This window comes from Tamandua tetradactyla, chromosome 1, assembly GCF_023851605.1.
Source record: "Tamandua tetradactyla isolate mTamTet1 chromosome 1, mTamTet1.pri, whole genome shotgun sequence".
Classification (NCBI taxonomy): Eukaryota; Metazoa; Chordata; class Mammalia; order Pilosa; family Myrmecophagidae; genus Tamandua; species Tamandua tetradactyla.
The window spans coordinates 42,227,230-42,241,560 of NC_135327.1; the positions used below are offsets into that span (position 1 = coordinate 42,227,230).

Here is a 14,331-nt window from a genome sequence, read left to right on the forward strand (position 1 = left end):
GAGTAGGGACCAGACTGAGGAGCTGTTTAAAAGGCAAAATGGCTAAAACATCATGACAAGTTACAGTTGGCATCAGAAAGGAACACCAGGTTTCAAGCTTGACAGTCTGGGTAGATAAAAATGTCATTAACAGAGGAGGAGTAGGTTGGCTGGGAGGTAATTTTTTCCTGTTAGGACACAGCAGCCTAATCATTTGTGGTGCTTGGATTTTTTTCATTGGCCAGAACCTTTACCCTGACAAGGCTGTGAATTTCAGTGACCATTTTCTCAGTGATGTCACCGAAGATGGTAATGGACTGTTTGGCAGCAGGTCTAGCATGGGTGAGTTGTACCTTTCAGTGACTTTGAAACAACTGACCAGGAACACACTGATTTAGCAAGGACAGCAGAGAATTGCTTAAAATTTGCCAACCCAGCCACATGCCTTATGTTTCAGTTGTTTTTATTCCTCTGGCATCACTGAAGTCAGGGATAAGATTTTTAATGTCTTCAGAGTGCTTGAGAAGATTCATTTTGGGGATGTGCTTTTGGACCTAAAAAATTGTAGTCCTTTCTACTTTCCACCTTTCCACCCATTTTCTGATTTCCAGACTGAGGGGAGTAGCTCCAGGAGTCCTTCCTGCAAGGCTTACTCAAGTAGAAATTCCTCAGATTCTTTCTTGAGTGTCAAGGTGGCCGAGCTCTTTACCTGTGGAGAATGGGTGTTGGCATTATTTTGGTCCTCACTGCTTTATCATTACAGTGAGTGATCACAGCCACAGTGCCTCAGATACCACTGAAAACGTCAAGAAGACAAAGAATTTCGAGACTAAAAAAATTCAAGAAAAGAAGGAACAGCTAATGGTATGTGTACTCCTTGGTCTTTGTAGCTGTCTTCTTTAGCCTGTCTATTTAATGTTTTATTTGGACATTTTTTTTAATAGAAGAATACTTTCTTTTTTTAACTTTTAATTTTTAATTGACAAACCAAAACAGCGTACAAACATGAACATTCTTAACATACAAACATTCCATACATGGTGTACAATCAATGGCTCACAATATCATCACACAGTAGTATATTTATCACCATGATCATTGTGCTGGTTTGAAATGATGTATGTACCATAGAAAAGCCATATTTTAATCCCAATCCCATTTTGTAAAGGCAGCCATTTATTGAATGTTTGAAACTGTAATTAGATCATCTCCCTGGAGATGTGATTTAATCAAGAGTAGTTGTAGAGCTGGATTAGCTAGAGGCATGTCTCCACCTATTTGGGTGGGTCTTGATTAGTTTCTAGAGTCCTGTAAAAGAGGAAACATTTTGGAGAAAGAAAGAAATTCAGAGAGAGCAGAGCAGAACGACATAGCCCCGAGAAGCAGAGTCCACCAGCCAGCAACCTTTGGAGATGAAGAAGCAACATGCCTCCTGGGGAGCTTCATGAAACAGAAATCCAGGAGGAGAAGCTAGCAGATGATGCTGTGCTCATCATGTGCTCTTCCAGATGAGAGAGGAACCCTGACTGTGTTCACCATGTGTCTTTCCAAATGAGAAAGAAACTCTGACTATATTTGCCATGTGCTCTTCCACTTGAGAAAGAAACTTAAGTGGTGTAATATCAGCCTCCTGACATGTATTGATTTCTCTGAAGGTAGGACGCTATACTTCATCCTGTTTTGTCCCCAATATATACTTGGCACATGATAAACACTAATGAATTGGGATAGACCTCAGAATTGTTTTAGTTTTTTTTTTTTAACATTTAAAAAATATTTTAATTATGAATAACAAACAAAAATACAAATATTCCTGACATGAATACAATCAATGGTTCAATATCATCACATAGTTGTGTATTCATCTCCATCATCATTTTTTTGAACTTTTACATCTCTCCAGCAAAAGAAAAAACTCAAACATGCTATACCCCTTACCCATCCCACTCATTGACCAATATTTCATTCTAGTCGATTTATTTTAACCTTTGTTTCCCCTATTATTTGTTTATTTTTTATCCATACTTTTTAATCATCTGTCCATACCCTAGGTAAAAGGAGTATCAGACATCAGGTTTTCACAATCACTCAGTCACATTGTAAAAGCTATATCATTATACATCATCTTCAAGATACATGGCTACTGGAATCGTGGTAATGGGTATATTGGAATTCATTGTACCTCTCTGTTTACTTCTTTGTATATTTGACATTTTTCATATTAAAACATGTTTGAAGAAAAAAATCATTTTTTCATGAATTGGGAGTCCTTGGAAGAAGCTTTTACCTTTTAAGACAATTTTAACTAAATATATTTTTCATACATGTGGATCATAATTAAGCTTAACCCTAAAGAAAACTGTGTGTTTACCTTCAAAGCCCCCATTATTAGTTCCTCAAAATTATCTTTACCTCATTAGAAGTCCTGTAGGAAAAAAATGTGATAACTTAACCCGAACTGAGACATAAATGACTACAAAGATGAGTTAATTATAATAGATACAATGTTTTAAGCAAATATTTCAAATGGTGAAATGTGAAGACAAGATTTTTTTTTATATATGCTGTTTGGTGGGGTCACATTTCATTATTTTTCCATGTGAGTATCCTGTTATTGCAGCACCATTTATTTTTATAATTATTTTATTTTTTTAAATACCAAATAAACACAAACATTCCTATTTTGATCATTCCGTTCTACATATATAATCAGTAATTCACAATATCATCACATAGTTGCATGTTCATCATCATGATCATTTCTTAAAACATTTACATCTATTCAGAAAAAGAAATAAAATGAAAACAGAAAAAAATATTATACATACCATATCCCTTACCCCTCCCTTTCATTGATCACTAGCATTTCAAACTAAATTTATTGTAATATTTGTTCCCCCTATTATTTATTTTTATTCCATATGTTCTACTTGTCTGTTGACAAGGTAGACAAAAGGAGCATCAGACACAAGGTTTTCACAATCACACAGTCACATTGTGAAAGCTATATCATTATTCAATCATCATCAAGAAACATGGCTACTGGAACACAGCTCTACATTTTCAGGCAGTTCCCTCCAGCCTCTCCATTACGTCTTGAATTACAAGGTGATATCTACTTAATGTGTAAGAATAACCTCCAGGATAACCTTTCGACTCTATTTGGAATCTCTCAGCCATTGACACTTTGTCTCATTTCACTCTTCCTCCTTTTAGTCAAGGAGGTTTTCTCAATCCCTTGATGCTGAGTCTCAGCTCATTCCAGGATCTCTGTCCCATGTTGTCAGGAGGGTCCACACTCCTGGGAGTCATGTCCCATGTAGACAGAGGAAGGGTGGTGAGTTTGCTTGTTGTGTTGGCTGGAGAGAGAGGCCACATCTGAGCAACAAAAGAGGCTCTCTTGGAGGTGACTCTTAGGCCTAAATTTTAAGTAGACTTGACCTATCCTTTGTGGGGTTAAGTTTCATATGAACAAACCCCAAGACTGGGGGCTCAGCCTATAGCTTTGGTTGTCCACACTGCTTTTTGAAAATATCAAGAATTCAACTTGGGGAAGTTGAATTTTCCCCCGTTCTCACCATTCCCTGAAAGGGACTTTGCAAATACTTTTTTATTCACTGATCAAACCACTCTGGGATTTATCGGGGCATCACTCTGGACAAACCAACAAAATCTCATGTCCTACTCAAGGTTCCATGTACTTAGGTGTTCAATTAAGCTGTCTACATAAGTTATATTAGGAAATGCACTAGTCAAAATATAAATTTTGTACCAAATAAACATTTTTTGCTTTAGTCTCATACATAAGTTGGAATTTAAAAATATTAATTACCATTCATTTTCAGCACCCTCCAGTAATGACATTCCTTTGTTCTTCCTCAGCAGCACCATTTTGAATCTGTTTTTTAAATTTATTTTCTATTATCAAACCAAAACAACATACAAATATGAACATTCAAAATATACAAACAGGGCGGGCCACGGTGGCTCAGCAGGCAAGAATGCTTGCCTGCCATATCAGAGGACCTAGGTTCGATTCCTGGTGCCTGCCCATGTAAAAAAAAAAACAAAACAACAACAAAAAAAGTAAAATATACAAACATTCCATGTATGGTGTACAATCAATAGCCCACAATATTTTCACATAGTAGTATATTCATCACCATGATCATTTTTTTGAAAATTTGCATTACTCCAGAAAAAGAAATAAAAAGAGAAGAGAAAAAACTCATACATACCATACCCCTTACCCCTCCCTCTCATTGACCACTAGTATTTCCATCTAGTCAAGAGATTTTAACCTTTGTTCCCCCTATTATTTATTTATTTTTAATCTATATTTTTTACTCATCTGTCCAATATCGTAGATAAGAGGAACATCAGACACAAGGTTTTCACAATCACATAGTCACATTGCGAAAGCTATATCATTGTACATTCATCTTCAAGAAACATGACTAAAGCAACACAGCTCTACAGCTTCCAGCACTTTCCTCTAGCCTCTCTGACACAGCTTGAACTAAAAAGGGGGTATCTGTAAAATGCGTAAGAATAACCTCCAGGATAACCTTTTGATTCTGTTTGAAATCTCTCAGCCACTGACACTTTATTTTGTCTCATTTTTCTCTTCCCTTTTTTGGTCAAGAAGATTTTCTCAACCCCTTGATGCTGAGTCCCAGTGCATTCTAGGATTTCTGTCCCACATTGCCAGGAAGGTTTACACCCCTGGGAGTCATGTCCCACATAGAGAGGTAGGAGGGCGGTGAGTTTGCTTGCCATGTTGGCTGAGAGAGATAGGCCACATCTGAACAACAAAAGAGGTTCTCTGGGGGTGACTCTTAGGCCTAATTTTAAGTAGCCTTTGCAGGGATAGGTTTCATAGGAATAAACCCCAACATTGAGGGCTCAGCCTATTGTTTTGGTTGTCCCCACTGCTTATGAGAATATCAGGAATTCTCCAAATGGAGAAGTTGAATTTTCACCCTTTCTCACCATTCCCCCAAGGGGACTTTGCAAATACTTTTAAATTGACTGTTCAAATCACTCTGGGATTTATCAGGGCATCCCTCTGGACAAACCTACAAAATCACATGCCCTATTCAAGGCTCCATGTACTTATGGTGTTCAGTTAAACTGTCTATATAAGTTATATTAGGAAATGCACTAGTTAAAATATAAATTTTGTACCAAATAAACATTTTTTTCTTTAGTCCCACGCGTAAGTTAAAGTTTTAAAATATGAATTACCATCTATTTTCAAAACCCTGCAATATTGACATTCATTTGTACCTCCTCATGTAAAAACATTTTTTTAATTTGTACATTGTTACTATCATTATATACTCTAGGCATTCCTAGATTATACCATCTCAGTCTATATTGTCTGTCTTTCCTTCTGGTTTCATTTGTGCCCCCAGCCCTCCTCCCTCTACCATTCTCACATTCTGTGTGAGAAGTACACAGCTACTTTCAGTGTACTAACATTGTTATGCTACAATTAAGTAGTATTGTGCTATCCATTTCTGAATTTTTACAATTAGTTCTGTTGGACAAGCTGTCTCTTCAGCTCAGGTTACCCAAAATCTACCCTATTTCTATCTCTTGATGACCTCTGTACTTAACTGAAATTCTCCAAGTTCATTCATTAATGTTAGCTCATATCAGTGAGACCATACAGTATTTGTCCTTTTGTTTCTGGCTAACTTCACAAAGCATAATGTCATCAAGGTCCATCCATGTTGTTATGTGCTTTATGACTTTATTCTGTCTTACAGTTGTGTAATATTTCATCGTATGTATATACCACAGCTTGTTTAGCCACTCATCTGTTGAGGGACATTTTGGCTGTTTCCATCTCTTCGCAATTGTAAATAATGCTGCTGTAAATGTTGATGTGCAAATGTCCATTTGTGTCTTTGCCCTCATGTCCTCTGAATAGATTTTTAGCAATGGTATTGCCAGATCATATGGCAATCCTATACTTAGCTTCCTGAGGAACCACCAAACAGCCTTCCATAGCGGTTGTACCATTTTACATTCCCACCAACAGTGGATAAGTGTGCCTCATTCTCCACATCCTCTCCAGCATTTGTCGTTTTCTTTTTTATTGATAATGGCCATTCTGGTGGGTGTGAGATGATATCTCATTGTGGTTTTGATTTGCATATCCCTAATAGCCAGGGAAGTTGAGCTTCTTTTCATGTGCCTTTTAGCCATTTGTATTTCCTCTTCTGAGAAGTGTCTGTTCATGTCTTTTGCCCATTTTGTAATTGTCTTTTTGTTATTGAGTTCAACAATCTCTTTGTATATTCTGGATACCTACCCTTATTTGATATATCCTTTCCAAATATTGTCTCCCATTGTGTAGGTTGTCTTTTTACTTTCTTAACAAAAGTCTTTGATACACAAAAGTGTTTAATTTTGAGGAGTTCCCACTTATCTATTTCTTTCTTCAGTGCTTGTATTTGGATGTAAGATCTAGGAAACTGCCTCCTATTATAAGATACTTCTCTATATTTTCTCATAAAAGTTTTATGGTCTTAGATATAATGTTTAAGTCTTTGATCCATTTTGAGTTAATTTTTGTATAGGGTGTGAGATATGGATCCTCTTTCATTCTTTTGCATGTGGGTATCCAGTTTTTCAGGCACCATTTATTGAAGAGACTGTTCTGCCCCAGGTGAGTTCATTTGACTGCCTTATCAAAGATCAACTGTCCACAGATGAGAGGGTCTATATCTGAATACTCTATTCAATTCCATTGGTCAGTATATCTATCTTTATGCCAGTACCATACTGTTTTGACCACTGTACTTCATAATATACCTTAAAGTCAGGTAGTGTGAGATTGCCGACTTCATTTTTCTTTCTCAGGATATTTTTAGCTATTTGGGGCACCCTTCCCTTCCAGATTAATTTGGTTATTCATTTTCCTATTTCTGAAAAGTGAGTTTTTGGGATTTTAATTGGTATTGCATTGAATCTGTAAATCAACTTAGGTAGGATTTAGTTTTAACTATATTTAGTCTTCCAATCCATGAACACAGTTTGCCCTTCCATTTATTTAGGTCTTCTGTGTTTTTTGTTTTTTGTTTTTAGCAATTTCTTGTAGTTTTCTTTGCATAGGTCTTTTGTCTCTTTAGTTAAATTTATTCCTAAATATTTTATTCTTTTGGTTGCAATTGTAAATGGAATTTTTTTCTTGATTTCCTCCTCAGATTGCTCATTACTAGTGTACAGAAACACTACAGATTTTTGAATGTTGACCTTGTAATCTGCCATTTTGCTGTACTCATTTACTAGCTCTAGTAGTTTTGCTTCATCTGCAAACAGTGAGAGTTTTGCTTCTTACTTTCCAATTTTGGTACCTTCTATTTCTTTTTCATGTCTAATCACTCTGTCTAGAACTTCTAACACAATATTGAATAACAATGGTGATGGTGGACATCCTTGTCTTGTTCCTGATCTTAGGGGAAAGTTTTCAGTTTTTTCCCATTGAGGTGATGCTAGCTGTGGTTTTTTCATATATTTCCTTTATCATGTGTGGAAGTTCCCTTCTATTCCTATTCTTTGCAGTGTTTTCAACAGGAAAGGATGTTGAATTTTGCCAAATGCCTTTTCTGCATCGATTGAGATGATCATGTGGTTTTTCTGCTTTGATTTGTTGATATGGTATATCACATTAATTGATTTTCTTATGTTGAACCATCCTTGCATACCTGGGATGAATCCTACTTGGTCATGGTGTATAATTCTTTTAATGTGCTGCTGGATTCGATTTGCAAGAATTCTGTTGAGGATTTTTGCATCTGTAGTCATGAGAGAGATTGGTCTGTAATTTTCTTTTCTTAGAGTATCTTTGTCTGACTTTGGTATGGGGGGATGTTGGCTTCATAGAATGAACTAGATAGCCTTCCTTCAAGGTTTCTGACGAGTTTGAGCAGGATTGATACTAATTCTTTCTTGAATGTTTGGTGGAATTCACATGTGAAGCCATCTGGTTCTGGACTTTTCTTTTTGGGGAGCTTCTTAATGACTAATTCAATTTCTTTACTTGTGATTGGATTGTTGAGGTCTATTTCTTCTCAAGTCAATGTTGGTTGCTCATGCCTTTCTAGAAAATTGTCCATTTCATCTACGTTGTCTAGTTTATTAGCATAAAGTTGTTCATAGTATCCTCTCATTATCTCCTTTATTTCTGCAGGGTCAATGGTTATGTCTTTCTTCCATTTCTGATTTTATTTATTTGCATCCTCTGTCTTCTTCCTTTTGTCAACCTTGCTAAAGGTCCATCAATTTTATTGATTTTCTCATAGAACCAACTTCTGGTTTTGCTGATTTTCTCTGTTGTTTTCATGTCCTTAGTTCATTTATTTCTGCTCTCATCTTTGTTATTTCTTTCCTTTTGCTTTTTTGGGGGGCGGGCTAGTTTGCTATTATATCTCCAGTTCTTCCAAGTGAACAATTAATTTCTTGATTTTTGCTCTTTTTTCTTTTTTGATACAGGCATTTAGGGCAATACATTTCCCTCTTAGCACTGCCTTTTCTGCATCCCATAAATTTTGATACGTTGTGTTGTCATTTTCATTTGCCTTGAGATATTTACTGATTTCTCCTGTAATTTCTTCCTTGACCCAATGGTTGTTTAAGAGTGTGTGGTTGAGCCTCCATATATTTGTGAATTTTCTGGCCGTCTACCTACTACTGATTTTGAACTTCATTCCTTTATAATTTTTATGATCTCTCCTTTATGAGAATGTATGTAAGATTTCAATTATTGTAAATTTTTTGAGACTGCTTTGTGACCCAGCATATGGTCTGTCTTTGAGAATGATCCATGAGCACTTGAGAAATAGGTGTATCTTGCTATTGTGGGGTGTTATGTTCTATAAGTGTCTGTTAAATCTAGTTCATTTACTGTATTTTTCAAATTCCTTTTCGTTATTGATCCTCTGTCCATTGTTGAGAGCAGGAAATTGAAGTCTCCAACTATTATTGTAGATGTGTCTATTTCTCTTTTTGTTTGCCTCATGTTCTAGTTTGCTAGCTGCTGGAATGCACCACACCAGCGATGGATTGCCTTTCACTAAAAGGGGATTTATTTAGTTAACATATAGTTCTTCAGAGGAAAGGCAGCTAACTTTCCACTGAGGTTCTTTCTTCCATGGAAAGGCACAGGACGATCTCTGCTGGCCTTTTCTCCAGGCCTTTGGGTTCCAACAACTTTCCCCCTGGGTGATTTCTTTCTGCATCTCCAAAATCCTGGGCTGTGTTGCAAGTGCTGAGATGAGGTGTGCTGAGCTGCTTTTGCTGTGCTACATTGAGCTTTCTCATTTAAGCACCAGCCAATTAAATCAAGCTTCATTCACTGCAGCAGGCATGCCTCCTAGCTGACTGCAGATGTAATCAGCAATAGATGAGGTTCACATGCCATTGGCTCATGTCCACAGCAATAGAATTAGGCACCTTCATGTACTAAGTTGACACCTGAACCTAACTACCACATCTCATGTATTTTGGAGCACTCTGGCTTGGTGCATAAATATTTATGATTGTTGTGTCATCTTTGTTGAATTGTTCCTTTTATTAATACATAGTGTCCTTTTTTGTCTCTTTTAATTGTTTTACTTTTGACATCTAATTTGTTGGATATTAATATAGCTACTCCGGCTCTTTTCTGATTGTTGTTTGCATGAAATATCTTTTCCCAACCTTTCTCCTTTAACCTTTGTTTATCCTTCAGTCCAAAATGCATCTCCTATAGACAGCATATAGATCAGTCCTGGTTTTTAATTGATTCTGCCATTCTATGTCTTTTGATTGGGGGGGTTAATCCATTAACATTTAGTGTTATTACTGTTAGGGCAGTACTTTCTTCTACCATTTTGCCTTTTGGATTTTATATGTCATATCTGATTTTTCTTCTTTTTACCTTTACTGATAGTCATCATTTCTACACCTCTCTCTGCTGTCTTGTCCTATCTGTCTCTAGTGCTCCCTTTAGTATTTCTTGCAGAGCCGGTCTCTTGGTCACAAATTCTCTCACTGCTTTTTGTCTGAAAATGTTTTACTTTGCCCCTCAGTTTTGAAGGACAATTTTGCAGGATATAGAATTCTTGGCTGGCAGTTTTTCTCTCTTAGAATCTTAAATATATCATACCACTGTCTTCTTGCCTCCATGGCTTCTGCTGAGAAATCTATGCAGTCTTATTGGGATTCCCTTGTATGTGATGGATTGCTTTTCTCTTGCTGCTTTCAAGATCCTCTCTTTCTGTTTGACATGTGACAGTCTGATTAGTAGGTTTCTTGGAGTACATCTATTTGGATCTATTCTGTTTGGGGTACACTGCACTTCTGCACTTCTTGGATCTGTAATTTTAAGTCTTTCATAAGAGTTGGGAAATTTTCAGTGATAATTTCCTCCATTAGTTTTTCTCCTTCTTTTCTCTGCTCTTCTCCTTCTAGGACACCCACAACACATATATTTGTGTTCTTAATGTTGTCATTCAGTTCCCTGAGTCCTTGCTCATATTTTTCCGTTCTTTTACTTATATTTTCTTTACTTGTCAGATTTCAGATGCGTCATCCTCCTGTTCACTAATCCTATCTTCTACCTCTTGAAATCTAACATAGATTTCCACTGATTTTTTATCTCTTCTACTGGTGCCTTTCATTCCCATAAGTTCTGTGATTTGTTTTTTCAGACTCATTTTCCTCTTTTTGTTTTTCCCTTGCCTTCTTTATATCTTCCTTCAATTCACTGATTTGATTTTTTATGAGATTTTCCATTGTGTTCAAAATTCCTGAGTTAATTGTTTCAATTCCTGTATCTCATTTGAATTGTTAGTTTTGTTCCTTTGACTGGGCCATATCTTCAATTCTCCTAGCATGGTTTATTATTTTTTGCTGGCATCCAGACATTTAATATCCTTAATTAGTTTATTCTGGAGATTATTTTCACTTTTTTACCAAGGATTTTCTTACTGGATGGCTTGGTTGTCTATCTGTTCCTTGACATTCAGGTCAGCTTATTCTAAACTTCTAGCATAGGTTTTGTTTAACAGATCAGACTTTTTAAGTTCTTGTTTTCTTGTTTCTTGCCCTGCCTGTATGGTGCCTTTTTTTTACCCCAGGAGGGTCTACTTATGTATTATAGATCCCAGTCAGATTTTCCCAGACCAACTGAGAGGTGAGCCTCCTCTCAGGAGAGAAAAGTCACATGTATCAGTTTTCCCTGAGGATGAGACCCAGCTGGTTGAAAGACTTTCGTATGAAGCCTTGGGACTCTGTGTTTTTCCTGTTCTGCCCAGTATGTGGTGCTTGTCTGCCTGTGGTTCCCACCAGCATAAGGTGATGTGCTATCTTTAACTTTAGCAGACTCTCCCTGCTGGGGTTGTGGTTGAGACAGGGGAGAGGTTGTAGGCTGACTTTTATAGCTTCAGTTTTCAAGGCCCTGTCCTCTGAGTTCCTTGAGGGAGGGATTCCACCTGAGGTGGGCCCCACCCATCTCCTGGGGAAGACACAGCCCCTAGACAGGCTCTCAGACAAGCTTAATTCTGCTCTTGCCTGGGGCAGTTGGAGCCTGAGAAGCCTTGCAGTTATATGTAAAGAGCAGTCAAGCTGCAAAAAAGAAAAGAAAAAAAATCCTTTTCAGGGCAGGACCCCCATTCCTCAGGTTTGCCAATTAAGAGGTTAAGTTGGTATGTTGCTCTGTGTATCTCCAGGTCCTGTGTGCCCCTTTCTTTCCTCCAGGGCACAGACCTTTTCAATATTTTGTGCTGTCCAATCTGAAAGAAAACCTGGGTATTTTTTTTCTTTTTCTTTTTCTTTTTCCATCAGCCCTGTCCCCTCTGTGCTGGGGCAAAAACCAGCAACCTCAGCTTTTACTGGAGGTTCAGCTGAGCTAGGGGTCTGTTTTCAGTAGTCAGAATTTGTTAATTAATTCCACAATTGGAGCTTGGTTGAACTCAGCCCCTTACTGTCAGCAAAGTCTCTTTCCTTTCCTCTCTGGGAAGCCGTCTGTGGGCAAGGGGCACAGCCTCCATGGCTTGGGGGACTCACGGTTCTGAGTGGGATCACAGATGGTCCAGCTTGTCCAGACTAGTGTACACTGTGTGTCTGGTCACTGATGTGGCCCCAGCAGTTGTTCTGCACTGTTCCTGTCTATTTACTAGCTGCTCTGGAGGATGAACTAAATTCCACACTTCACTAAGCCACCATCTTGGGCCTTCAGAATTGTTTTAATTTTATCATTTGTAATTCCTGCACTCTCTTCCTTCCCCCAGTTTGTAATATTATTGAGTATGAGAGAAGTATTGAGTTCCATAAACTTAATTTTCAACACCCTGTTTCCTATTCTGTATGTGACTTGAATCTCCCCATTGCCATGTGCCTTTATTTGTTCATTTGCATTTGGGGAAAAAATAACAGAAACAGTAACATTTATTCACTCATCATTATTTTTGAGCACATACACATTAGGCAATGTTCTAGGTGTTGAAAATAAAATGTGATCTTATGAGGTTGATGTTCTGGTCCATTCTAGAGCTTTTTTCCCTAAGGACTGGAATCCAGTATAAACAAAGGCCCCCTTAAACCCTCCCAGAGATTTACTGATTAAAGCATCTTGTTTATTTTGGAAGAAGTTTATTTTGAAATAAAAATGGATTTAGATTTAATATGAAGATCAGTTCTTTAAAATAATTTCATAGCGTTTTGAAATTATAAAAGATTATTATCCAGATTTCTGATGATAAATGTTGAGCTTTTCTTTCTAAACAAGAAGTTGGCTTTATTAGTTCCTCTGGTAATTGCCTCTACTGGGCACTTTTGAAGAATGTGCTTAGGCTGACACCAAACACTTTATAAAACATTTTAGCACTCATATGGTCACTTTGCCTAGAAATATTCTGAATAAAACTGGTGTGGGGTTTCTGGATTTGTGTGAGGTTTCCCATGGCATCCCTCTCCTGAATAACTTAAAACAATGTCAGTGTGGTGTCCTTTCCCAAGGCAAGGTTTCAGAGGTCAACAAGATTTACATTCAGTGTGTTCATTTGTACTGCTTTCCATTGAAGACCACACACACAGATGCACACATGCACACATGATCCCATTTACCTGTCCCTGCGGCTCAGAACACAACTGAGAACATGGTTGCCCCCTTTGGAGAGGAAATGTTTGCCTTAAGGGTCGGACTTGGACAAGTAGGAATCGACTGTAAAACTATTTGGAGGCAGTGGAAATGACCAAGCTCTGTAATTTTCCAGCCTGAGAATAGACACCTACTGAGGGAGGTGGGACCCACAGGGGAAGGAAGAGCCTCCGTGATTGAACAGCTGCTCGATGAAGTAAGTGTGTCCAAAGAACATGTCTCTCTCTGGGGATTTTCAGACATGGTTTTCCACCTCTGTCTCTTTCAGTTGGAATTTTTGTTCAGTAATGTGAAAATTATAATGCCATTTATTTTCACAAAATGCCTGTGAATGGATTAAAAGATTAGTCAAAAAAGGTTTATATTGTTACCTCTTGCTAGTTTTTATAGCGTAGAAAAGGGCACATGAGCTGAAAAGCATTATGAAGATGGATACAGTCTTTCATCCCCGTGCAGCCTTGGGCCAGGGCTTCCCAGAGAAGCCAGACTGTTGGGGGTACCTACCTCTCCAGGAGTGCAGAGCAGAGTCTTATGGCCTAGGTGGTTTGACTGCTCCATCCATTGAAGCAGTTTAGTTCCATCATCTCTTAAGTAGGATGTTTGCTACACTTCATAGGCTGGAGGTTTGATGTTACTGAGTGCAGGGCTTGGTGAGAGTTTCTCCTCTCCCAATCTGCTGCAGGGAGCGGACCCCAATTTCACTGACGATGAAGACAGGCCCGTCATGACCATCGCTGTTGTGAATAAGCACCATGAAGTGATTCCGGTCCTCGTGCAAAGAGGAGCAGACATTGACCATCAATCAGGACTGTAAGTGAAACATGCTGAAAGGAGAGCTCTGGGCCCATGTCATAGCTAGCTCATCCCTCGTAGGGCTCTGCTGCAGCAGAATCAAAGCTATACACGTGCCTGTTCAATACAAACCATCTATTTCAGTCATAAAGAGATTTATCTGTTTCTCATTTCCAAATCTGGATAAACAGAATTTTTTTTAATGGACTATTGAGTTGCCTGGCTTAGTGACTTTTATAAATGATGATATAATTTGTTAAATCATGAATTCACCCTGTTGTGGGATCCCAAATCCAGGCCCTTAGAATGTTAAGACATGTTTTCATCATGCTCAGAACTGGTGAAGTTGATACTAAGAGTAGACCCATAAAGTTATGCACAAAGAAATGTTATACAATTGTCTTCTG

At 37.9% G+C, this 14,331-nt stretch overlaps 1 protein-coding gene across 4 annotated transcripts in view; it reads left to right on the forward strand.

Moving 5' to 3' along the window:
• The window catches only part of DZANK1 (double zinc ribbon and ankyrin repeat domains 1), a 114,502-nt gene that overhangs the window by 91,334 nt on the left and 8,837 nt on the right, over positions 1 to 14,331 (forward strand). For 2 of the 4 annotated variants that reach the window (XR_013157183.1, XM_077114890.1), the window contains exons 16-19: positions 225 to 321; positions 743 to 843; positions 13,248 to 13,328; positions 13,815 to 13,942. Coding sequence is in view for 3 of the 4 variants with exons in the window: in XM_077114890.1 (XP_076971005.1) it covers positions 225 to 321; positions 743 to 843; positions 13,248 to 13,328; positions 13,815 to 13,942 (407 nt within the window). In the remaining variant the exon portion in view is untranslated. Of the gene's footprint in view, positions 1 to 224; positions 322 to 742; positions 844 to 1,276; positions 2,688 to 13,247; positions 13,329 to 13,814; positions 13,943 to 14,331 lie in introns of those variants that run through there. The other 2 variants (XM_077114891.1, XM_077114892.1) reach the window with 2 other exon arrangements.